The sequence below is a fragment of the Podarcis muralis genome, chromosome 2 (genome assembly GCF_964188315.1).
Source record: "Podarcis muralis chromosome 2, rPodMur119.hap1.1, whole genome shotgun sequence".
Classification (NCBI taxonomy): Eukaryota; Metazoa; Chordata; class Lepidosauria; order Squamata; family Lacertidae; genus Podarcis; species Podarcis muralis.
Window position 1 is genome coordinate 113,558,815 of NC_135656.1, and position 23,920 is coordinate 113,582,734.

Below are 23,920 nucleotides of genomic sequence, written 5' to 3' on the forward strand. Positions count from 1 at the left end.
GTGGCACCAACTTACTCTGGTTTCAAAGAATCACGGAATTGCGGAGTTGGGAGATTCTTGTGCCCACTGAGCTATCACTGTCCTCTGGCCTGCTGAGTTCTGCAAGGGAAAACACGATGGAATCTGAAGAGGAGGAAGAGGAACCTGGCAGGCCGAGCCACACCTCAGCCTGGTGGTCAGAAGGCAGGCAGGGGCAGGCTGGCCGAGGGCAAGCAGCCCTTGGTGGGCACTGCCCTGCTTGCCCTCACGGCCCAGCTTCCGCTGCGACCCTCCCCTTCCTTCTATTGTCTCCCAGCTGTCCAAATTTAGCTTTAAACTCTTCAGATCAAGGAGCTATTGTTTGGGGGGGAAATGCAATAAAAAAGAGGGTGTTTATGCCAACATATAAAAATGTTGTGCATGTTGATGGCCGCAGATGATGAATTAACTGGGTTCAGTTAATGCATTCGGTGGCACTCAGCAATGTTTCTGAATACCAGTTGCTGGAAATTGCAGAAGAGGAGAGGGCTCTTGTGCTCAGGTCTTGCTTGGGGGTTCCCCCAAAAGGCCCCCGGTCAGCCACTGTGAGAACAGGATACTGGACGAGGTGGGCTGCTGGCCTGATCCAGCAATGCTTTGTAGAGTTGGAAGGAACCCTGAGCATCATCTGATACAGCCCCCTCCAATGTAGAAATATGCCACTGTTCCATACACAGATTGAACTTGCAATCTTGATATTATCAGGACCATGCTGATACCAACTGAGCTATCTTCTTCATATATATATATATATGACTGTCTCCAACAATATTTCAAAGCATTTATCATCATATATTTTTTTAAAAAAACATACAAAGTTTCTTCTTGACTTCCCACCCTTCCTTTCCTGATGCTTGTTTTTTATTCCTTCTCATGAGCTATTTTGTGGGACGCGGGTGGCGCTGTGGGTTAAACAACAGAGCCTAGGACTTGCCGGTCAGAAGGTCGGCAGTTTGAATCCCCGCGACAGGGTGAGCTCCCGTTGCTCGGTCCCTGCTCCTGCCAACCTAGCAGTTCGAAAGCACGTCAAAGTGCAAGTAGATAAATAGGTACCGTTCCGGTGGGAAGGTAAACGGCGTTTCCGTGCGCTGCTCTGGTTCGCCAGAAGCAAGCTGTACGCCGGCTCCCTCGGCCAATAAAGCGAGATGAGCGCCGCAACCCCAGAGTCGGTCACGACTGGACCTAATGGTCAGGGGTCCCTTTACCTTTTTATGAGCTATTTTCTTCGGTTCTTATGAACTGACAGGGCTCAGAGACTAGAGATTTAGCTGGAGCATACTATTTTCTTCTCCAAACACCCCACCATTCTTTCGAAAGCAAGACCTGCTACATTCTGGGATGAGACTTTTGGGGGACAAGGAATCTGCTAATCTCCTTTCTTCTCTGTTGCCCAGGACAAGGGGGAAAGCGATTTCTCTGCGTATTTGGCCACAAGAGTCTTTGGCCAGCAGGCAGAGAGTAAACCGAAAGAAGGATGGAGGAAATGGATGTGATAGTGGAAGAAGAGATGCGACTGGATGTCAGTGCAACAGCCACAGAAGAACAGGTAAGGGGCTGATGTACCTCTCCGAGGAATAAGGGCCAAGCAGCACCTTTGGCCTTCCGGGTGCTGCTGAACTACAGTTCCCACTAGCCAGAGGTATTACATGCTCGAACTTAAATGTGAGAACCAGATAAGTCATTGGCCTGATCTAGCCGGGCTCTTCTTAAACTGCACGTGCGCCACAAAAAATGGCAGCCACCGTGATCATTCTCTCTAAAAACAGATTTGGGAGGCTGAGTGCCAACAGAATCGAAGGCAAAATGGGACAGCTAGGAAACAAGAGGGCCGTATTAGCATGCTAGGCCGAGCCCCAAGAGGTATGCAGGAGCACAAATGAAAAGGGGTTGCCAGTGAGGGCTGGCAACCAGAGGGTCTGCTGGTTGAGCAAAACAGGATGTCTACATCCAGTGTTTTTTTTCAGCCGGAGCACAGTTCCGGCACCTATCAGGTGGGCATCATTGCGGGCCGGAGCTCTCCCTGCCCACTTTGTGCTTTTACGTACTTCTGAGAAGCCCCAAAAGAACATTTCAAGTCAAAAGAGAAACTGGCCAGTGTGTGCAAGTCTACACTTTTTTAAAGATCTGTGATTCCACCTAGCTCCTAGCCGTTCCTGCCTATGATTGGTCAAGGCGGCCACACCCATAGCTGGCAACCGTCCCTTATTTGGCGGGAAAGTCCCTTATCCCAGCGCTGTGCCCTGCCGCTGTCCCTTATTGATGATGTCCCTTAAATTTCCCGGGTTTCAAAGGAAGCAGCTCCTCTCCCTCCCTCCCTGCCGGCCAGGGAGGAGGGAGGCTCCAACTGTGTTGCTTGGCTGCGTTGCTCACCCAATAAGGAGTCTAAGAACGACTGGGGGGTGGAGCTTGCATGCCTTGTGCCAATCAAATTGGCCGCGTTGCCTAGGGACTCGCCTTTGCTCAGCGCTTCCCAGCGGAGAGGTGACGGTGGTTTTCCTTGCTGTATCCCCTTTGCTGGGTTGCTGCGCTGTGGGAACCACCACTTGAGGCTTCATTTGGCTGCTGGCTGGGCTTTCTGCCTTTGGCTTGGAGGGGATCAGAAGTTGAACATACCTATGCTTGGAAAATCCCTTATTTTGGCTGCTGATCCCTTACTTTCGAGGCTGCTGGTCCCTTATTTTCAAATCTGTAAGTTGACAGCTATGGTCACACCACACTCAGGACTCAGCTACCTTAGTCAAAAAACAGTATTTTGAATGTGTTATAAACATGCAACACCAGATGGCGCTGGAGAGCAAAAGAATTCTTTGTGATTTTCCATAGCGTTTTCTTTTCTTCTGTCATAACAATTACTGAAATTTATAGCGTTTTTGTCCTGTGTGTAGATCCACCCTCACTCTAATTTCAGAGAAATTGTTGGAAGGCACTCACTCATTGCACCCCATAACCTTCTTGCTAGGAAGGTTAGAGACTTACTTTCAACCTTGCTTCCTGCTCCACAGCAGATCCAGGCCTCCTCTCAAGACGACCTCAGTCTCCTGCCAAACCCGGGTCCTCTTTTGCGTCCAAAGCAGAGAACACGGCAGACGGATCCTGCGCGGCCCTGGAGGTCCCTGCCAGCCACCCCTACGGGGGAGATGGAGAAAGACCAGGCGGGTAAGATGAGAACACCAGCCTGCTATCGCTGGTCAAATCCACACCATGCATGGCAAGCACATTCGAATCACAAAGGAACTTTCCCTTTGCGGAGCTACAGTCCTTAGTATGCTTGATAAATTATAGCTCCCAGGATTCTTCGGCAGAAGGCATGTGCTTCTGCACATCTATGGTGTGTATGAGACCTCCTTTCCCAAATAAATAAATAATAAATAAATAATAAATAAATAAATAACTTTTTATTTGTACCCCGCCCTCAGGGCGGCTAACATCATGAAACTAAGACAGTATACAAAGAACATAAGAACAGAAAAACAGGCAATCGATTACTTAAATTACATCTTTAAATTTGTTGTTGTTTAGTCGTTTAGTCGTGTCCGACTCTTCGTGACCCCGTGGACCAGAGCACGCCAGGCACTCCTGTCTTCCACTGCTTCCCGCAGTTTGGTCAAAATCTTAAAATTAGTTCAGAGCCAATTGAAATCTGGACAGATGGCAGTCCACGGGTAAAACTGAGAGTGGTTAATAATCTCTAGGGCCAACTGTTATTACTGGTCTTATAAAGGACCTGTGAGCGGGCTAGGAGGCCTCTTTAATGCCTGTTCTTATACAGAAAGAAAAGAATCAGACTGAACCCCGACCAAAGGCCTGGCGGAACAGCTCCGTCTTGCAGGCCCTGCGGAAAGATGTCAAATCCCACAGGGTTAAACAACTTTATTTTAGCAGACCAGTTCCTGTGCGTTTAAGCCGGAGACGTCTGCATTATCACAGGTGCTTTAACTTAAAAGTTGCTTTAACTTTTATTTAAAGCACATTGAAAAGGGACACGGGTGGCGCTGTGGGTTAAACCACACAGCCTAGGACTTGCCAATCAGAAGGTCAGCGGTTCGAATCCCCGCGACGAGATGAACTCCTGTTGCTCGGTCCCTGCTCCTGCCAACCTAGCAGTTCGAAAGCACGTCAAAGTGCAAGTAGATAAATAGGAACTGCTCCAGCGGGAAGGTAAACGGCGTTTCCGTGCGCTGCTCTGGTTCACCAGAAGCGGCTTAGTCATGCTGGCCACATGACCCGGAAGCTGTACGCCGGCTCCCTCGGCCAATAAAGCGAGATGAGCGCCGTAACCCCAAAGTCGTCCGCGAATGGACCTAATGGTCAGGCATCCCTTTACCTTTAAAACACATTATTTCTCCCAAAGAATCCTCACACAGTTACAGTTCCTAGCACCCTTAACACATTACAGTTCCTAGGATTCTTTGGGGGAAGTAATGTGGTTTGCGCGTGTTTTAAGTGTACGGTGCATGGAGTGGTATCACCGTAGCACCAATGAGACTCATGTTCACATTCCCGGTCGCCCCCAAAACTCAGCGGGTGACCCTGGGCCAGTCACCATCTCTCAGACTGGCCTGCTTTGCAGTGCTGTTGTGCGGATAAAGTGGGGGAGGGAGGAGGAGCGGGGGAGATGCCCCTTGTACATGGCCCCAAAACCCTCAGAGGAAAGGATTATAAAACAAAACAATTTTGGCCCATTCTGCCCTTAGGCTATTTTTAGTGTCTGTGTATAGCGCAAGATTGAAACCAAATGTTTGACAAAATGAGCTGCATCTATTTTCTGACTTGCTAATTATCGCAAACAAAATCCCGTAAACCTTTTGCTAACCCTTATTCACTCCGTCGAGATTATACTTCCTGTACTTCTCATGAAACAAAAAAAAACCCCTGCATCAATCATTAAGCTGAAGGGGACTGTGATTACTTTTTCCATTAGGCTCAACTTTTTCAGAAAGGCTGCAGAAACCCGTCTGCAAAATCTAGCCTTTTTGCATGAACTGCTCATTTCTTTAAGGAAGGTGTTTATTTAGAAATAGGCAAAAAGCTTCTGAACTTCAAAAAGAAAGAAAGAGACGCTATTTGTTCTTGTCCCGGATGCTCCCAGTGTGTAGGTGCTAAAGTACACTGCGCTTGACAGCAGTTTGCAGAAGTTTCTGTTGATTATGAGGAAGTCAGACGCCGGAGACATTTGCTTGGCTCAGGGCTGCTGCAACTCACCTTGAGCAAGCTAAACCCTGTAAGTTTTCAGGTTTTGCTTTAATTTGAATGCTTTTAAAAAAACCAACAGACAGTATATTCATCCATGTTTTATATCTGTGCTGTTATAAGAAAAAACTGCTCCTTTTCCCTTATGGGGTATTCTGGAGCCCGTATAGAGTCCTTAAGTGGGTTCTCTATCAGTAGGAGAAAATAACAGAAGCCAACCAGAGAATATTGAGAAGCAAAGCAGCTAGTAAGCATAATCTTTATTAAACTGTTGCAACAGGGTGCTCCCCCCACACGCAGGAGAGCGGAGGAGGACCCAGAACAATGGTGCACAAGCCCTTATATAGACTCTTGAAATTGCCCAACCCTGTAGCCTAAGATCACCACCCCCTGAAACATCATACATCCATCACAGAAGGAGGCAGTCTACAGCAGAAATCCTGTCTGCCAGGGTACCTGATAATAGTCACTGACTGCATTACCTGGACAGTCTGGCCATTCTTTTGTGATGGTTAATACTTTAGTTCCTGACTCCATGCACTATTCATGCACAAATACGCCCTTTAAGACAGGATTTGTAAGCAAAAGACAATGGGGGGGGGGAAGCTTTCCCATTTCCTTCCTCCTTGCAGAGAAACATTTGAGGTCAATTTGGGAGAGTCAAAATGGCTTCAGGACTGCTCTCCTGTACTATTTCAGACATGTGGTTTATATAGTCATGTATGTGTTTGCCTTGTACATTTATGAACATTTAATTTATATTTGAGACCTTAGAATTCTTATAACAGTGCTAATAGGCATTTGGTATATTTGCAGTCGTCTATCCCTTCGGGATTCCCAGGGTTTTGCCCCTCTAACAGGGCCTCTGCGCCTTTGGAGAATTGAAGACATGCGGAGACTGTTGTAGCTTTCAGAAATATGGCTTATTCCCATATTTACACCTGGGTTTGGAGAGAGAGAGTCCAGATCTTACAGCATGGTCCTTTCAAGAGGGGTGTCTTCCTCACAGCCCTGGAGTCAAGGGCATCTGCCCAAAATGGATCTCTTGTCTTTGTTCTCCCTTCCTCTTCCCAACACACCTTGTTAAAGACACTCTTTCCTCTCACAACTGACAACCCTCCAAATCCCCAGTCTCTGCTCACACCTCAGGCTAGCCCAGGAATCCCTCTGCAGCTTGTATTTCTCTCTTCACATCTCAAATAACCAAAATACTACCATTTATTAATTTTTCGAATACCCTCCCATCAGATGTCAAAGAGATAAACAACTACCTGACATTTAGAAGACATCTGAAGGCAGCCCTGTTCAGGGAAGTTTTTAATGTGTGACATTTTAGTGTATTTTAAATCTTTGTTGGAAGCCGCCCAGAGTGGCTGCGGAGACCCAGCCAGATGGGCGGGGTACAAATAATAAATTATTATTATTATTATTACTACTACTACTATTATTATTATTATTACTATTATTATTATTTTGGGGTTTAACCTCCCCCGCCAAAAGAAAACTTATAACAATATTTATTGGACTAGAATGTTGCAGTCTTCTCCAAAGATTTCCAGGCGTATCCTTCATTTGAAAGACCTACATTGCCCCCCCCCCCCAGTACGTTTCTGAGCATAATTCAAAGTGTTGGTGCTGACCTTTAAAGCCCTAAACGGCCACAGCCCAGTATACCCCCATTGTTCAGCCCGGACACTGAGGTCCAGCTCCGAGGGCCTTCTGGCGGTTCCTTCACTGTGAAAAGTGAGGTTACAGGGAACCAGGCAGAGGGCCTTCTCGGTAGTGGTGCCCACCCTGTGGAATGCCCTCCCATCAGATGTCAAGAAAATAAACAACAATCTGACTTTTAGCAGACATCAGAAGGCAGCCCTGATTAGGGAAGTTTTTAATGTATGATATTTTACTGTGCCTGTTGTCTTTGTCCATGGAGTTTTCTTGGCAGGGATACTGGAGTGGCTTGCCGGTTCCTGCTCCAGGTGGATCACATTTGGTCAAAACTCTCCACTATGACCTGTCCATCTTGGGTGGCCCTGCACGGCATAGCTCATAGCTTCTCTGAGTTTTTCAAGCCCCTTTGCCACGGCAAGGCAGTGATCCATGAAGGGGATCTGCGGGAGGACCAAACTGCGGGAGGCATTGGAGGACAGGAGTGCCTGGCGTGCTCTGGTCCATGGGGTCACGAAGAGTCGGACACGACTAAATGACTAAACAACAAATTTTACTGTGCTTTTAATTCTGTTGGGAGCCGCTCAGAGCGGCTGGGGAAACCCAGCCAGGTGGGCGGGGTATAAATAATAAGTTATCATTATTATTATTATTATTTGAAGAAGTGATGCACGGAAACTGAAGGGGTGGTTGCTCAAAGTCCAACTCCCTAGAGGATCCTCTTACTCCAAGTGGTCCGGGGGGGGGGCTTTTGGCTCCCACCAACAGTTTTCCGGGGGTGTGGGTAGGTACTTTGAAGTCCCAGAACACAGGCTCATGTGGCACAGACTTGTGCATGCTAACTTGTGCCCACGACACAAATTTGGGTAGGGAGCACCATTCTGGAGCACAGGTGGGAGACCTCAGATTGTGAGCCCTGGGGCCTCAACACGTGGCCAAACAACCTCTGGAGGGCCACGAATATTCCACCACTGACATACGCTTGGAGGTTTTAACAGACACACAACCTCAGCATTTCCAAACTTTGGTTGACAGTCATGAGGGCTAGAAACTTCAAGCCAGTTAACGTTTTGATTGGGTGACGCTGGAGGACCTGAAGCTTTGACACCCAGGATTCCCTGTTATCCTTCTGCCCTCTGCGTATGGCTGTTCTGCTACACAATTTGTTCTCTCTTCTCCCAGTCTTCTTCTCTTCGCTGACCTCTCTCCAAGCGGAGGAGTTTTTTGACATGGTGGCCAAATTCCAGGCCCGGAGGCTTGATGACCAGCGGGCTGATTTTGAGGAGGCTGCGGAAATGTGTGCGGGCAACTCGAGGGTCTCTGAAGAGAAGCTCTACGACACTATCTTGGCTCATCAGGTGAGCGGTGAGGTCTCCACAGAAGGTCCGAGTGGACGTTGGTGCTAGCGGACCCGCTTGATGATGACGACAACGAAAATGTTGATACTTCCCTTCTGTCTGACGTTCCCAGGGTGGTTAACATTTCCTATCCTGAAATCCAACTACAGCGGGATCTGCAACAAAATGTTGCAGCATGGAGTGCTTCTACTCAGGATTGCAATCCCCCGCCCCAGCAGTCAGTCAGCATCCTTAAGGATGGCAGCAAATTCTCCTCCAAGCAGACACAGAACTGCCTCGGTTTCCTTGCTCGTTTGTAGTCAGGAACCAAGGCCTCAGGCAGATTAATACGACTGGTGTTTGTTATAGGGTCGTCATCCCCCCGTCTCATCCCCCCCCCCCCCCGTTCTGACATTTCCTTTGCATTGAAGCGAATGGGGTGGAATCACACAATGACAATGTGATTAATTACATTACATTCAGCCACAGCAAGGTAACTGACATAGTTTTTAACAGAAGCTGAACTGCAGCTGAACTGCAGCAGCGCTGATTGCAAGAAACACGGCTTGGAAAGGACCTTGCTAACTTCCTATATCCCTAGTCTTCATGGACTGTTTCCGAGGTTCCCCCAAATGTTAGGGAGTTTCCCCCCCCTAAATAATTCCCCCCCTTTGCTTCTGCAACTCTTGGTATTTCCTTTCCTCAAGTTTGCTAATACAGTGGTGCCACGGGTTACAGATGCTTCAGGTTACAGACTCCGCTAACCCTGAAATAGTACCTCAGGTTAAGAACTTTGCTTCAGGATGAGAACAGAAATTGTGCGGCAGTGGCAGTGGGAGGCCCCATTAGCTAAAGTGGTGCTTCAAGTTAAGAACAGTTTCAGGTTAAGAACGGACTTCCAGAACAAATTAAGTTCTTAACCCCAGGTACCACTGTACTTGCTGTTTGTTCATGTGGTGCTGTTTTGGCTCTAGAAACTATGGCACTCGAACCCTAAACACTGGAAATGGAGGACTTGATGTAGCTGCCTTAGGGCAATCCTCCTTCCCATTTTATCCTCACCTTGTGAGGTGAGGATAATCCACCTTGTGAGGTGGATTAGTCTAGGTGGTGACTGACTCCAAGGTTGCTCAGTGAGCTTCATGGCTGGGTGGGGATTTCAACCCTGCTCTCCCAGGTCCTAGTCCGACACTCTAACCATTACGCCACGCTGCCTCTCAGTCGGCTAGCAGAGCTCAGCATCTCCTCTTTTCCTTACAGAGCCAGCGTCTCGAAGACCAGCGCACAGAGCCCCCCATCCCAGTAGGAATTCAGGGCCTACTGGATTTGCTGCTCAAAGCCCAAGGCACCCGGATGGAAGACCAGCGCTCAGCTCTCCCTCCTGCTCTCGGTGGGCCGTCCTTGCTGGGGGCACACACTTCCTTCCCCATGCAATGCCTGAGTCCCCAGGCTGACTCGTCCCTCCAACAGATGTGGTTCTAGTGACTCGAGACACATTGCGCCGAAAGACGGAACCCTTGCCAGGCCTAAACTGAGCAAGGCAGCATGGACTGAGAAACTGAGATGGGCCGCTTCGAAAAAGTTCCATACTGTGAAGGTATCCTGTGTTGTAGAACAAGAAAAAAGAGGGTGGGTGCAAAACTGAGGCAGCGTCTCTCCAAATGCAGCACCATATTTGATTCCCGGCTAAGCTTTCTGTCCTCAGCAATCTATGGCGTTTCCTTCTAACCCGTCGACGAGCAAAATGGCCTGAACTGGTGGCAGAAGCAGTAGTGTGATATGTTTATTGGGAGCCATGGAAAGTCAGTACGTTTCTGAGTCTGCTGGGATACAGCTTGAGGCTCTTAATCTCAGGGTTGGGGGTTCAAGCCCCACATTGGGCAAAAGGTTCCTGCATTGCAGAGGGTTGGACTAGATGATCCTCGGGGTCCCTTCCAAAACTCTATGACTCTATGGTTCTACCTCTTCCTCAGGTGGGCAGAGAAGAAAAAAAAGAAAGGCCACACTGATAAACAAATAGCAGATATTTGTGTGATGCTAATAATTCCTGCCCCAAAGGAGGTCCTACAAGTGGATCAGAGATCTAGAACTGTCTTTAGGAGGCATCAAGCTGTTAGAACCACCACTTTTTGCTAAATTAATCCACCATCTTGCACTGTGGCCTCACAGCAATCTTTTAGGGTTTGAAAACCTGTGGCCCTCCTGATGTTGCCAGACTTCGCCCTGGCCAATGATCATTGGAGCCGTAGTCTTTCAACATTTTCCATAGTCTTTCCTGTTCTAAAATTAGGGTCAGGGTGTATTGGGGTGTTTGTGTGTGTGTGTTTGTGTTTGTGTGCAATTGAAATGTAAATTCAGCTGATTGATGCTTGCTTTGAAAGAGATTGGTTTTACGTGCTTCCAATCTTTTATAAAGCAATGGTGATGGGTACTGTCTTATTTAGCTGCTTCCACGCTGTGTCCCCTAATGCAATCATATGGAAATGTAGTAATTAAAATAGCGGCTCTACAAATGGAGCTGTTTTCCTCCATCCTGCCATCTCTGTCTGCACTACACATTCGGGGTGCGGCTCTGGTGGGCCTATGCAAAGAATCCCAGCAGAGCGGAACCCCCTTTTTGTTCTTACCTGTAAAGGCAAGTGCAAATGCACCAAATATTATCTGTGCGATAGTTACCTGTTTTTTCATTTTTATTTTATGTAGTAGCAAACCAGGCAGAATCATGACCCGAGAACTAGACTGCAGTAGGGGTTTTCTCCCGGCTTATGTACAGCAGCCCACCTGCAAACCCTCGCTGCCCACGGCCGCAGTTGCCAGCTGCTGCGTTGCAAAGCTAAGATAAAACGGCAGCGGTTGGCCGCCCTTGCAAGAAAAGTTTGTCGTTTTTATGCACGGTTGCGCTTTAGTGCGGTCATCATAATAAAACTTCCTTGCGTGTTCTTGAGCCGTTTGTGCTTCTGCATGCACACACAATTTAAAGAGGGGGAAAGAAACGATATATGCGAAGGGCAGAAGAGAGCAAAGGTTCAAACAGGAAATGCACCTCCTCCATGACTTCCCCTGGGGTGCAAGACTGGGCCACGTTTCTGGAAGTCCTGGGCTGCTCAGACCACAAGACTCCCCTCTTGTCCTCGCTGGTGTGGTCCACAGGAAAGAAGCAAGGCATTTGGCCCCAGCTGGGCTGCAGGACTTGCCGGAAGGAGGCGTACAAGGCGCCAACCAACCGTCTTAGGGACCCGACTCTGGATTTGTGTCGGGTTACTCCTGAGCCTTTTCTTACGATACGATAATCTTTATTGTCATTGTCCCATACAGAACAACGAAATTGAAAAATCTACACCAGACATTCGAAAACCAACAAGCCTGCTATCCCAGCCATCCCAGCCTGGTTAGCCCCCTAAAAACTCTGATACCCCATTTTAAAATACAATATACTCCCATAGAGACTCCTTACCCTGCGTTTAAAACCAAAATCGCATTTGGATAGAAACTGTTTCTCAGGAGGCTAGTCCCTAGTCTTTATAACCCTGTACCTTCTTCCAGAAGGCAAAAGCTGAAAGAGATAATTTCCGGGGTGCGCACTATCTCTGCCGCTTTCTTATGGCACCTGGAAGCATAGATTTGATCCAAGGTAGGAAGAGTGCACCCAATTATTCTCTCCGCAGTCTTTACAACCCTGGACAGCATTGTTTTTTCGCTGACCATGTAGCTCCCAAACACAGACCATAAGTTAATACACTCTTTACAATGGTAAAGTGCCATCAACAGGTCCTTTGAGAGATTGTTTTTCTGGAGGATTCTCAGAAAATATAACCTCTGCTGTGCTCTCTTCATCAGGTCTTTGCTGTTCTCTCCCCAGATTAGGTCATCTCTCAACTCCATTCCCAGAAATCGAAACACTGAGACCTGTTCCACGCACTTCCCCTCAATAATAAATGGATGAATATTCAATTTACATTTCCTAAAGTCCACAATAATCTCTTTTGTTTTCTTTAAGTTAAGGCGTAAGTTGTTTTTCCTGCACCACTCCCCCAATTGCTCAACTTCCTTCCTCTAGGCCGCCTCCCCCTCTCCAGCCGTGATTAAACCAACCACCGTTGTATCATCTGCGAACTTAATGATCTTTTTACTGGGGTATTTGGGGGCAGAGTCAGCTGTATAGATATCCTGCAAGGCAGCGGAGGATCAGAGTTTTCCTTCTCCTAGATGGGCTCCCTTCCCAGGTTGACGAGCCCCATCTGCCTCTCACATCCCTCTTCAGAACATGCAGAGCCCACCTGAGTGCAGCAGCCCTGTTCTCCTCACATGTGCTTCCCAGCCACTGGCAGTCCGAGGCAAGCTACCGCTGTCTTGTGAACATTAGCCCCTGAAAAAGACCGTCAGGCGCTTACAGGTGAAGGTATACTTTGCCCAGGGTTGTAGGCGCATGCACGTTTTTTGAACTGATCATACAATATCAGCATCCTCATCAAAATGTCAACCTGTACTTTATCCCTTTAACATTAAGGGCCTACCCGCACACCTTCCTGTCCTCTCCTCTTTCTGTACAATTTGTTATAGGAGCAAAACCGTTTTGTTTCCAAACAATATGGACAGACACATGCCAAAAGCACACTGGAATATTGGCAACTCTGTTCAGATACGGCTGCCATATGACCGGACACAGCCAGGATTCATCTGTTGAATTTTCAAAAACCCGGTTGCTTGAGATTTTGCAAAAGAAGCTCAACAACATTTCACCCCCCCCAAAAAAAATATTTGCCCCCCCCCCAACTTTTGTGTCCAGATTTTCACTTTTTGAAATATGGCAACCCTAGTTCCGGAGAGCTTTTTGCTTAAAACGTGTGACTGAATAAGGACTTTTAAAAGGTACTAATGCAGAGGTCTCGCCCAAGACCCCTTTATCACAATTTTGCCATGGCCAAATGTCAGCCTTGCGCAAGAACTCTGTCTTAAAAATGTAAAACAAGAACAAAAACGAGGGAGGCAAGGCCAAAGCACATCAGTCTTGCTCACTCTACAGAAAGTACAAGCATCCCTCTAGGCCAGGGGTCTGCAACCTTTAAGACAAAAAGAGCCACTTGGACCCGTTTCCGAAGGAAAAAACAACTGGGAGCCGCAAAACTAACGCACGCACCGCCCCCATGCGACGTTACAGTCAGTACAGCGCCCGCCACAGTGGGGAGTGTCGGGGCACACAATGCACCTCCTCCCCTCGCTAGTATCCGCCCCAGAGCCACGGCAAAGGTGTAAAAGAGCCACATGCGGCTCCGGAGCCGCAGGTTGCAGACCCCTGCTCTAGGCCATTATGGAACATGAAAACTAGGAGCTTGTAATAACTGCAGTTACACACTTCCTGTCCATTTTTTTTAATGGTGTGCAGGCACAGGGACAGAATTACCTTTGTGCATGCCCACAAAAGGCCAAGAAGACAGCGCCAAAACATTTCATGCAGGACACCGCACTCCTTGCTACTGGTATGGCCATCTGGCAGAGCTGTAGCTACAGGGGGGCTAGCTGGGGGTTTGTTTTTTTGCCCCAGTGGAAGCTCCCAGCCTATGTGTGTGGGTACGCAAATGCACATGGGATGTGTGTGCCAAACTGGGTCTTTGATCCGGGTGAAATAAAGCCTACTTTCGCCACGGGCCAGGAAACAATAGAATGTCTGTGAAGAACACATGCATTCAAAAATGAGTGGGTGGGTGGCCATGCACCAGTGATGCGCATGGAAAAACTGGATCTGAGTGACCCGTTTGTGAGATGGAGCTCTTGCCTAGAAGCACCCACCTTCAACATCCACGACACAGCCTGTGTCAAGGGACACTCCACAGAAGGCAGGACAAGACAGTGCTGTCCGTCTCTGTAAGCACCAAGCGTTGTCACTCAGGGGTCAGAGCAGGGGTCAGCAAACTTTTTCAGCAGCGGGCCGGTCCACTGTCCCTCAGACCTTGTGGGGGGTCAGACTGTATTTTTGGGGGGGAAATGAATGAATTCCTATGCTCCACAAATAACCCAGAGACGCATTTTAAATAAAAACACACATTCTACTCATGTCAAAACACGCTGATTCCCGGACCGTCTGCGGGCCAGATTGAGAAGGTGATTGGGCCGGATCCGGCCCACGGGCCTTAGGTTGCCTACCCATGGGGCAGAGCATCTGCAAAAGGTCCCAGGTTCAGTTCCTGACATCTCCAAAAAAAGGGCAAGGGTACCCTGTTTGAAACTTTGCTGCCAGTCTGTGCTGACAATACTGTGCTAGGTGGACCAATGGTTTGAATCGGCATAAGCCAACTTCCTGTGTTCCTGTGCAATTGCATTTGAAGCTGGGGGAGCGGAAGAAACGCTACAAATGAGCAGTTGAGGGAGATGAGATGCTGGAGGGAGGGGGCAGCTGGGAAACGAGATCAGTCTAGGGAGCAACAACTGGCTTTTCAAGAATAATTGAGTGAATGGTGTCCATTCCAAAGAAAACAGACGCTCCGGGAATACTCCAGGCAAAGGAACTCTGCACAGGCTCAGAAGCCCCCTCAGCTCAACGCGCCTGCAATTTGTAACAGCAGAGCTTAAACTTTACACTACAGAGTAGACCTATGTAGAACTGCGCTGTAAAGCTGGCAAGCACCCTCAGTGGCCACTCGTTTTTTGAGTGGTTTGTAAGTTTTGCAAAATTAATTGCAAAAGCGCAACATGCCACAATAGCTAAAACCAGACAACCTAAAAAGTTACTTCCGCTTACTTTTTTGGCATCATTACTTTGTACTTTGGTAATTTACTGGTGCCTGCTGTTTTTGAAGTCTGCCATATTCCTGTTCAGTAACTTTCAAATTATTATTATTTGCAAAATTGTATTATTAGAATACAAAACCACGACGAAGATAATGCAACCCACAAGGCCCAATAATCGAAGTTGCAAAAATGCCAGATGCGGCCACGATGGCCAAAGCAGCTCAGCCCATCAAGCTATACAATAATAATTGCAACTTTTTAAAAAACAAACCCCTCCCACAATGACTAAAATCAACACAAGCTAAAGAGTTGCTGCTGCTAACGATATTACTAGCAGGGATATTACCTCCAAGGCGAAAGAGAGGAGGAGCCCTTCGGAGGCCGGGAGGGGCGTGCGCGCCTCGCCTGGTGCCAAACTAACTTCTTGGCGGCGTCGCTCCGCCCCGCTTCGCCCGCGATTTGCATCCCTCCCGTCGGCCACGTCAGCCGGGAGTCCGGGTCCGGCTGCAGCCTCCGGAGGGGAGGGGGAGAGGGATACCCCCCCTTAAAAAACACCCCAGGACCCCCCCCCCCGCCCCCAGCCAGGATGGTCTTGCTTACCATGATTAGCCGGGTCCAAGACGGGCTTCTCCTGGCAGCTTCTATGCAAGAAACGGAGCAGGTAAGAGGAAGGAGGAACCCAGGAGTCCGGGGCTTCCAGGGCATCTCCGCCCCCCCCCCCGCTCAGCCGACCCTCTCCAGCTCTAACCACTAGGAAATCCTTTCCTCTCAAGGGTCACCTTTCCGCTTTTTAGGACCCTTTTCGCTACTTCTTACTTGCACCTGGTTTTGTTCTACGTGGGAAACTCAGCCAGATGGGCGGGGTATAAATAATAAATTATTATTATTATTGTTGGTGGGGGGGGGGAGTGAACTTTCAAACCTGGTTTCAGAGATGATTTAGGTAGGGGTTATGACAGTGGCGCACGTGGAGTGGGGGTGTTAAACAAATAAATTAATAGCACCAAACGTCCCGGGGCGTCTGTTTGAAGGCTGCAGTCTAGTACACACATCTGCAAGGAAACTCAATTGAAAAACAATGAGACACCTTTCTGAGTACAAATAATAATAATAATAATAATAATAATAATAATAATAATAATAATAATACATATAGCAGGGGTGGATAAATGCCAGTTTGGGGGACCTGATCTGGACCCACTCCTCCTCTTGGTAATTTTACTGACCCACTTCGAGATCCCATGGGTTTTGAAGGCAGTGCAAAATAAATAAGTAAATTAAAAAGTAAGATGGTGCCCTGATTTGGAATGCTCAGTGGTGGAGCACCTGCTTTGCTTGCAGAAATTCCCAGGTCCAGTCCTTATATTTCCAGGTACAGTTAGGGGAGGCCTCACTCTGGAACCCCGGAGTGCTGCTTCCGGCCAGTGTTGACAGTACTGAGCTAGGTGGGCCAGTGGTCTGACTTCCTGCGTTACAAATCTACCCTTCCCGCCATTGGAAAAAGGAAGAATAAATCCCTCTTCTGCCTCCCAGTTGATGTGTGGGGCAGATGAGTGTGCCCACTTTTGGCCCCACCCTCAGCTGCCATGTGGCCCTCACAGGTTTGGCTGAGGGCGAACGCGGCCCTTGATGCAAAAAGGGCTGCTCCAACGTATAGGAGACCGCTTCAAGTGTACTTTGTATTGTAGGCTAATTTTGTCTTTCCCCGGCACTTCATTACACACACTCATATATAGAACCAGCTTTAGGCAGGTGAACCATAACTGCTAAAGAGAGCTTCCTTGCTCAGAGGCAGTTTATCTTTGAATACCAGAACTTGGGAGAAGATCACAAGGGTCCTTCAGGAGCTAACAAAAATGGGCAGCTAACTAGGGATGCGGGTGGCGCTGTGGGTTAAACCACAGAGCCTAGGACTTCCTGATCAGAAGGTCGGCAGTTCGAATCCCCGTGACGGGGTGAGCTCCTGCCAACCTAGCAGTTTGAAAGCACGTCAAAGTGCAAGTAGATAAATAGGTACCACTCCGGCGGGAAGGTAAACGGCATTTCCATGCGCTGCTCTGGTTCGCCAGAAGCAGCTTAGTCATGTGACCCGGAAGCTGTACGCCGGCTCCCTCGGCCAATAAAGCGAGATGAGCGCCACAACTCCAGAGTTGGCCACGACTGGACCTAATGGTCAGGGGTCCCTTTACCTTTAACTGGCAAGTGATGAAAACAAGTTGCTGGACTAGATTATCCAGCAAGACTGTTATTCTTTTCACGTTTGACTCTCCACCCCCATCGTTCTACCTGGACACTGAGGTCCAGCGCTGAGGGCCTTCTGGCAGTTCCCTCACTGCGAGAAGCCAAGTTACAGGGAACCAGGCAGAGGGCCTTCTCGGTAGTGGCACCCGCCCTATGGAACACCCTCCCACCAGATGTCAAAAAGAAAAACAACTACCAAATTTTTAGAAGACATCTGAAGGCAGCCCTGTTTAGGGAAGCTTTTAATGTTTGATGTATTACAGTATTTTAATATTTTTTTGGAAGCCGCCCAGAGTGGCTGGGGAAGCCCAGCCAGATGGGCGGGGTATAAATAATAATAATAATAATTATTATTATTATTAATTAAACAGACTTAGGCAATCCAATGTGTGCCCTCAGGCTCCCATCTTTAGTATTCAGGCAATAATGCCAGCCTGCCATGCAAAGCTGTTGTAGGATTAAGTGTGATGTAACAATCCTCTAACGATGCCCAATAATGTAATTGCCTTTCTCTCTTCCTGAGGGAGCCTAGAAGACTTGGAATCATAGAGATTCTTCCCACCCCACAACCAGCTGTAACCTGCCCCCTTCCCAGAATTTTTATTTTAGCTCCTTGGCTGGTGTGAGAGATTTTGCCGCCGGAGGTGAATTATTATTGCGGTATTATAAGTATAATTATTTGATTTGTTTCCCATCCTTCACCCTAACACCCCAAGGGCACATCACAAATCCAACATTAAAAACCATTTAAAACAAATTGCAGCCGCAGGAACAGGGTGGGTTGTAAAAATATACCTCTTGAGTATCCAAGACCAGGGTAAAAACAGAATGGCTGAATCAGGCCAGCGGCCTACCCTGGTCTAGCGTCCTGTTCACACAGTGGCCAAGCACATGCCTTTTTTCTGGGAAGCTCAACAGCAGGACCGTCACCTGCTGAGCGACACCACCAGTCTTCCTACCTGTAGCTCTCAGAAGCTGATATTCAAAGGAATATTCAGCCCCCGACAGGGGAGGGAAAACGTACTCTCCGATAGCCTTATCTCCTTGGTGTTAGTCCCAATTATTTCCTCTGCAGTCGAACCGGAACTTCCAAGAATACCACAGCCAAGCAAAGCAACTTTTCCGGAAGCTTGGGGAGCATTCGCCGAACCGTTGTTCCTTGCAGGCTGGGGCGATGACTTTCCAGTAAGTGTTTCTCAGAAATAAGGAGGGAGCGTGGTATTAAAAGGGCATCTCTTTTGAGAACCTGCGAACTGTTAAAAGATGCAATAACAGCGCTGGGATTGACAGGGCAGTAGGCCTAGAGCAGGGGGTGGGGGGATCTGGCTCTTTCTGGATGTTATTCACCGAAGTATCTTAGAATTATAGAGTTGGAAGGGGACCCCAAGGGTCATCTAGTCCAACCCCCTGCAATGCAGGAATATTTTGTCCAAGGTAGCTCCCATCACCCCAGGCCGTCGGCCATGCTGGCTGGGGCTGATGTCTGCTGGAGTCCAAGAACAGCTTGCGGGTCGCAGGTTTCCCCATCCCTGCTGTGGATGTGTGTTTCTCACTTAAGAGTGCGGGGGGCCCTGTGTTCGAATCCTGAATGTGAAACCTGCCTGGACTGGGGGAAGCTACAATTGAGAGAAGTTGGAGGGCCCCCAATTTAGAGATAGAGCATGTGCTTTGCATGCAGAAGGCCCAGTCCCTTTGCTTGTCTAGATTAAAAAAGCATTCTTGGGCAGCAGGGCTGGAAAATGTCTCTTTCTTCGATGTGGAAGAGCTGCTGCCAATCATATTTCACAACACTGAACTAAATGGACCAATGGTGAGACTCGGTATAAGGCAGCTCCACACGACACCCGGCTGCTGCTTCTAAACCACCTTCACCGAAATAACAACTTGCATGGTCACCTATGTTCCCAATTGGGAGATGATGGTTCCTTTATTCATGCACGCTATCCCAACGTTGTCGATTATTTGCATTATTTTACTAGTGCGGTTGCGCAGCTACAAATTCCTAGGGTCTAGAAACTTGCTTGTGAGGCTGTTTGTGCTCGCTTGAAGGAGCCGGATCACGATTTCCCTTCCTCCTCACTTCTGTGCCCTCTTCCTCCTCTGCAGCTACCTGATCAGCCAGGGCATTTGCTACCTGACGCTGTGCGAAGCCGCTTACTCCAAAAAGCTGGCCTTCGCCTTCCTGGAGGAGCTGCAAGCCGAATTCTGGGAGCTGTACGGGAAGAAGGTGTCCTCCGTGTCACGGCCGTACGCCTTCATTGAGTTTGGTGCGTACTAACTGGGGGAGCCTCCCCAGCCCAGGCCAGCCAGCCTCCTAGTCCTCATTGTCTAAACTGTGTTAGGCAACACAAAACTCTTATCTGCCTTGCAAGCAGAAGACCTTAGGTTCAGTCCTGGTGGCTATTGGATCTGGAGTGTACTTTTATTTATTTGTCTAGAAGAGAAGTGGACCACCTCCAGGTTTCTTTCTTTATTTGGGTGGGTGGGGGGCGAGAGCTAATTTGCCTGCTCCCTCGAGCCAATTTTTCTGACTCCCTGCAAAACTTGGAATAAAAATAAAAGCAGACCCACATTCATTTAGGGCCACGTGTACACACCACAGCAGCATGGAGTAGTGGCCAGAATCATGGCCTAGGACCTGGGAGAGCAGGGTTCAAATCCCCACTCAGTCATGAAGACCACTGGGTGAGCTTGGACCTGTGTTGTTACACAGATAAAATGGATGGGGGGGGAACTGTGGGCACTACCTTGAAGTCCTTAGAGAAAAATCAGGATACCAGTGCAAAAAAAAAACAACCACTGGGCGAGTGGCCTCAGCCCCCCCCCCCAAGGTGAGTCCCTGTGGCCCTGTAGTAGTTCATCTCAGATGTTGCCAATCCACTAAACCCTCCTATATATTTTTTTAAGACCTCTATATCCAGAAGCTGAAGAAATCCTACCTGGACACCTGGTCCAAGCGCCACCTGAGCAGCATCAACATGGAGCTACAGGATGTTCAGAAGATCATGGTGACCAACATTGAAGAGGTGCTCCAACGTGGAGAGGCCTTATCAGGTATGGGGAAAGGGGGTTTGTGATCAGTGCTGCGGGAAGATCTGTGTCTACGCAGTGATCTGCGTGTCGTGTTGGAAGTCACAGAGCAAAATATCACGTCTGTCTAATTTGGGGCCTGGGGTGGATGCGAGGATATCACATCCCTAGGTTTGGGAGGAAATCTGGGCCTGGACATATTCGCTTACGACTGTTTAGCCGCTCACTGTGGCGAGCGGGAAGAGAAAAAACGGCGAAGATGGGGTTTTAAAAGGTCCGTTAGCCAGCCCTGTCTTCCTTTTCTCCTCTGTTTGCCCTCCAGCTCTGGATTCCAAGGCCAGCAACCTGTCAACTCTCTCCAAGAAATACCGCCATGACGCCAAACTCCTCAACAGCCGTTCCGCCTACGCCAAAGCCGCCGCTACCAGTCTTGTCTTTGTGATACTTATGATCTACATACGCTTCTGGTGGCTGGTGTGACCCTGCGCTGCCTGCCTTCCTTCCGCCCTCCTTCTTTGGTCCTGCCTCGACGGGGATCCGTGAAAAGAGCGGGGCGTGTTTCTGCCCCCCCCTGCTCCGCCCTCCCCCAAGAGGCCGCTGTAGCACCTCTGGGAGAAACGAGAACTTGTGGAACGTGTTACTATTTTCAAGCATGGGACTGTTTGCCACCCTGCGGCTAAACCTGGAATGACAACCGGTAGAGAGTCGTTCAGCACGGGGACTGTTTGCAATTGCGATGCGTGTGGTTGCTTTTTTTGCTTTTAATGTGCAAAGAGTTCTGCAGCTTCCTTTGTCTTTTCAATGGACAGGGAGAAGAGAGGGGGCACCTGGTTTGGCAGATCACAAGAACAGCCTACGCACAGAGAGAGTCCCATGGCATCTTCAAAACTACCTAGGTGGGGATCTTATTCCTCTACAGATGTTGACGGGCTCCCATCTGCTTCAGCCACTATGTCCCATTGGTCAGAGATGCTGGGAGTTATAGTTCAGGAACAACTAGGTGGCTACAGGTGTTCCCCTCCTTGCTGTAGAAGCTCTGAATGCTACCATGTTAGATAGGTTAGTGCAGCTGTTGCAGACAGAGAAACCATGCTTGAAATAAGATGGAGGGTGCTGAGGAATCATTCCAAGCGAGGCTGGTGTTTTTTTAGTTAAGATCATGGTGCTTTTTCAATAAATGTTATTTCCCATGAAACTGGGAGCAGGCGACTCGACAGTGGGTGGGGGAAGGGGGGAAAAACTGCTCTTAAAAAAACCTCCAAAGCTAGTACATTTATTTTAGCAGTACATTTTCAGATATTCAAGGCTCAGCCTGAGTTCCAGCAAGAGCCAGTCCAGAACCTAATTTTCAATCCAAGGATATGTGACTGGATGACACAAGGGGAGAGTGTTTTTGAGCATGTGCAGAGTGTAGGCAAGGGTTACCTTTTTGTACTGGCTTTTAATGGCAGTCTGCCACGCACGAAATTTTGCTTCTAATGAACCAGTTTGGTTTGGCGAAGCGGACTGAATTCGTTCAAAAATCTCTGAACAACGCCCAAAAGTCATTCTAATGATTTCTGGGTGAACTGAATGCAAAATAAGTTTGGGTTTTTTTGTGTGTTTGTAGAACTTTCAACGGTTTCTAGCTCATTTTCAGGTTCATTGGCTTACATGTTTTGTTTTGTTATTACTCTTTAGACTCTTTGGGCTTTTAAGCTTAAAGATCATAATGGCTGGGGAAAATATATCTTAAAAACTGCTTTGTGTGTGGTTTTTGATATTTGCTTAGCCTTCCTCTTTTCGCTCTATAAGATGCACCAGACCACAAGACGCACCTAGTTTTTGGAGGAGGAAAACAAGAAAAAAAGTATTCTGAATCTCAGAAGCCAGAACAGCAAGAGGGATCGCTGCGCAGTGAAAGCAGCAATCCCTCTTGCTGTTCTGGCTTCTGGGATAGCTGTGCAGCCTGCATTCGCTCCATAAGACGCACACACATTTCCCCTTACTTTTTAGGAGGGAAAAATTGAGTCGTATAGAGCAAAAAATACGGTATATTTTATACTTCAGCACAGCTGCTTGCAACATTCTGAATGCTGAATGTGTGTGTATTTGCTAAGGATAATTTGGATAAATCTAAACCAAGCGTGAACCAAACTAGTTTATATCGCACAGGTACTAGAAGTAGTTCTCCTTTTTGGACACCCTGAACTAGCTCTTTTTAAAAATGAACTTTTCAAGCACGGCAGCCAATCCTTTCCCCAGGACGCTGCCAGGAGATTTTTCACTTGCTTCAATTGTTTTTGGGTTGTTAGCCACAATCACTATGCTCAGCCTCCACTGCCACAGGCAGCAAACCTCCGAATATCAGTTATTGGGAAATGCTGGTGGGGAGAGTTCTCTTCTGCTCAGTTTTCCTACAGGCATTGGGTTAGTCCTTGTGAAAGCAGGACACTGGACTAGACGGGCATTTGGACTGATCTGGCAGGCTCTTCTTATGCCCCCCTCCCAATTTTTCTAAGGGTTGGGGGACAGAGCTCCTCCCTTCTCCCTGATAATTTTTGTTTAGATGCTGGGAGGAGGAGCAGGGAAGATTAGCCGCAAGAGAGCAGATCCCCGGTTCTGATTTCTAAGGAGCCCTCGAGGTTCTAAGCAGGCAGAGCTGAGCTATGCTACATGGCAGGGATGGTGTGTAATCATTGCAAGGCCTAGTCTTCATAAACCCCCGTCTATCTGATTCTGCACCAGTGGAAAAGCAAAGCCAATTATGACAGTGTGTATATTGGGGAATTGCAGCTTGGAGAAGTGGGGCGAAAGACCACTCTGACCCCAGCAGCCTGAGATCGTCCACCCTTGTCCAACAGCAAGTTATGATCAAGGGTTTTTCCGTACGCTCCAAGCTGTGTGACATATCATTGCCACGGACCTGTGCAACAACACCTTGCATGACGTCAGATGTGTCCTCAGACAGTTCTCCGGTTTTACACAAGATCTTCCTCGTTCCTCCATGCAGGACGTCTAAATCTGCCCTCGGGCACCGCTCGGCTCTGAATTGCCTCCCTTCGTGGTGCCGTCCTGTGACATCATCCCAGCCCCGCATGACCTCATCAGGAAGCGCCACACCATGGCTCAGTCCGCTGTCGCTGACTCGCAGCTGTAGCCTCTGGCCAACCCAGACCCAGAGGGTGCAGAGTCACTCGTTGGGTGGCCCCACAGCGTTTTCTGATTGGCCAATCGGCAGCGTAGGAGCGGGGAGGTCCTTAAAAGGGCCCTTGTTCTCTGGGACCGGAGTTAGCCGCTGGTTGCCAGGTTGCCACTTTAACCTGCGTGGACTGCCGGCAGACCGTTGGGGCTGGGGGCGTGGCCTGTGTGGCGAGAGCTGCTGTGAGGGGCGGGGGCAGTCCAAGAGGGCCAGGATGTCGTGGTGGAGGCGCTCGAGGGCCACGTCCTTCGGGAGGCGGCCCACGTGGTCCCGGATGCTCTGCTTGGCTCCGTTTTGGAGAAGAAGGCAGGCCACTTTGTAGCTCCCCTCTTGGGCAGCCACAAACAACGGAGTCTGTGCCTGATGGAAGGGTGCAAAATAGATAAAAGTCACATCTCCACAAATCTATTTAAAACATGCTTATAAAACAGCCATGGCTTCCCTCAAGGAATGCTGGGAAATACAGTTTGTTAAAGGTGCTGAGGCTTGTTAGCAGACCCCACGCAGACCCCTACAGTTTCCCCTCCACCTC

General features: G+C 48.5%; 4 protein-coding genes across 5 annotated transcripts in view; 2 read left to right on the forward strand and 2 right to left on the reverse strand.

Annotated features, from left to right (window-relative positions):
- The window catches only part of EGFL8 (EGF like domain multiple 8), a 35,493-nt gene extending 32,359 nt beyond the window's left edge, over positions 1-3,134 (reverse strand). For both annotated transcript variants that reach the window (XM_028720466.2, XM_028720463.2), the window contains exon 1: positions 2,995-3,134. The gene's annotated coding sequence lies outside the window, so the exon portion shown is untranslated. The remainder of the gene's footprint in view (positions 1-2,994) is intronic.
- Positions 1,390-11,149, forward strand: GPSM3 (G protein signaling modulator 3). Its single transcript, XM_077922807.1, has 4 exons — positions 1,390-1,564; positions 3,021-3,174; positions 8,056-8,231; positions 9,471-11,149. The coding sequence occupies exons 1-4, from the start codon at positions 1,493-1,495 to the stop codon at positions 9,690-9,692; spliced, it is 624 nt and encodes a 207-aa protein (XP_077778933.1). The 5' UTR covers positions 1,390-1,492; the 3' UTR covers positions 9,693-11,149.
- Positions 11,150-15,400: 4,251 nt separating this feature from the next.
- LOC114592385 (vesicle-trafficking protein SEC22b-B-like) lies at positions 15,401-21,948 on the forward strand. The gene is made up of 5 exons (XM_028720521.2): positions 15,401-15,597; positions 18,253-18,362; positions 19,284-19,444; positions 20,085-20,231; positions 20,530-21,948. The coding sequence occupies exons 1-5, from the start codon at positions 15,523-15,525 to the stop codon at positions 20,685-20,687; spliced, it is 651 nt and encodes a 216-aa protein (XP_028576354.1). The 5' UTR covers positions 15,401-15,522; the 3' UTR covers positions 20,688-21,948.
- NOTCH4 (notch receptor 4) overlaps positions 21,465-23,920 on the reverse strand; it is a 40,130-nt gene continuing 37,674 nt past the window's right edge. The window contains exon 26 of the mRNA XM_077920926.1: positions 21,465-23,748. Within this exon, the coding sequence (XP_077777052.1) occupies positions 23,380-23,748 (369 nt within the window). The 3' untranslated portion in view covers positions 21,465-23,379. The remainder of the gene's footprint in view (positions 23,749-23,920) is intronic.

What these genes read in the sequence shown, in the direction of transcription:
- GPSM3 (XM_077922807.1), top strand. Translation starts at nt 1,493, where the DNA reads ATGGAGGAAATGGATGTGATAGTGGAAGAAGAGATGCGACTGGATGTC. An exon ending in GATGGAGAAAGACCAGGCGG is followed by an intron (nt 3,175 to 8,055) that starts GTAAGATGAGAA and finishes CTCTTCTCCCAG; the next exon opens with TCTTCTTCTCTTCGCTGACC. An exon ending in ACACTATCTTGGCTCATCAG is followed by an intron (nt 8,232 to 9,470) that starts GTGAGCGGTGAG and finishes TTTTCCTTACAG; the next exon opens with AGCCAGCGTCTCGAAGACCA.
- LOC114592385 (XM_028720521.2), top strand. Translation starts at nt 15,523, where the DNA reads ATGGTCTTGCTTACCATGATTAGCCGGGTCCAAGACGGGCTTCTCCTG. An exon ending in CTATGCAAGAAACGGAGCAG is followed by an intron (nt 15,598 to 18,252) that starts GTAAGAGGAAGG and finishes TTTCCTCTGCAG; the next exon opens with TCGAACCGGAACTTCCAAGA. An exon ending in GCTGGGGCGATGACTTTCCA is followed by an intron (nt 18,363 to 19,283) that starts GTAAGTGTTTCT and finishes CCTCCTCTGCAG; the next exon opens with CTACCTGATCAGCCAGGGCA.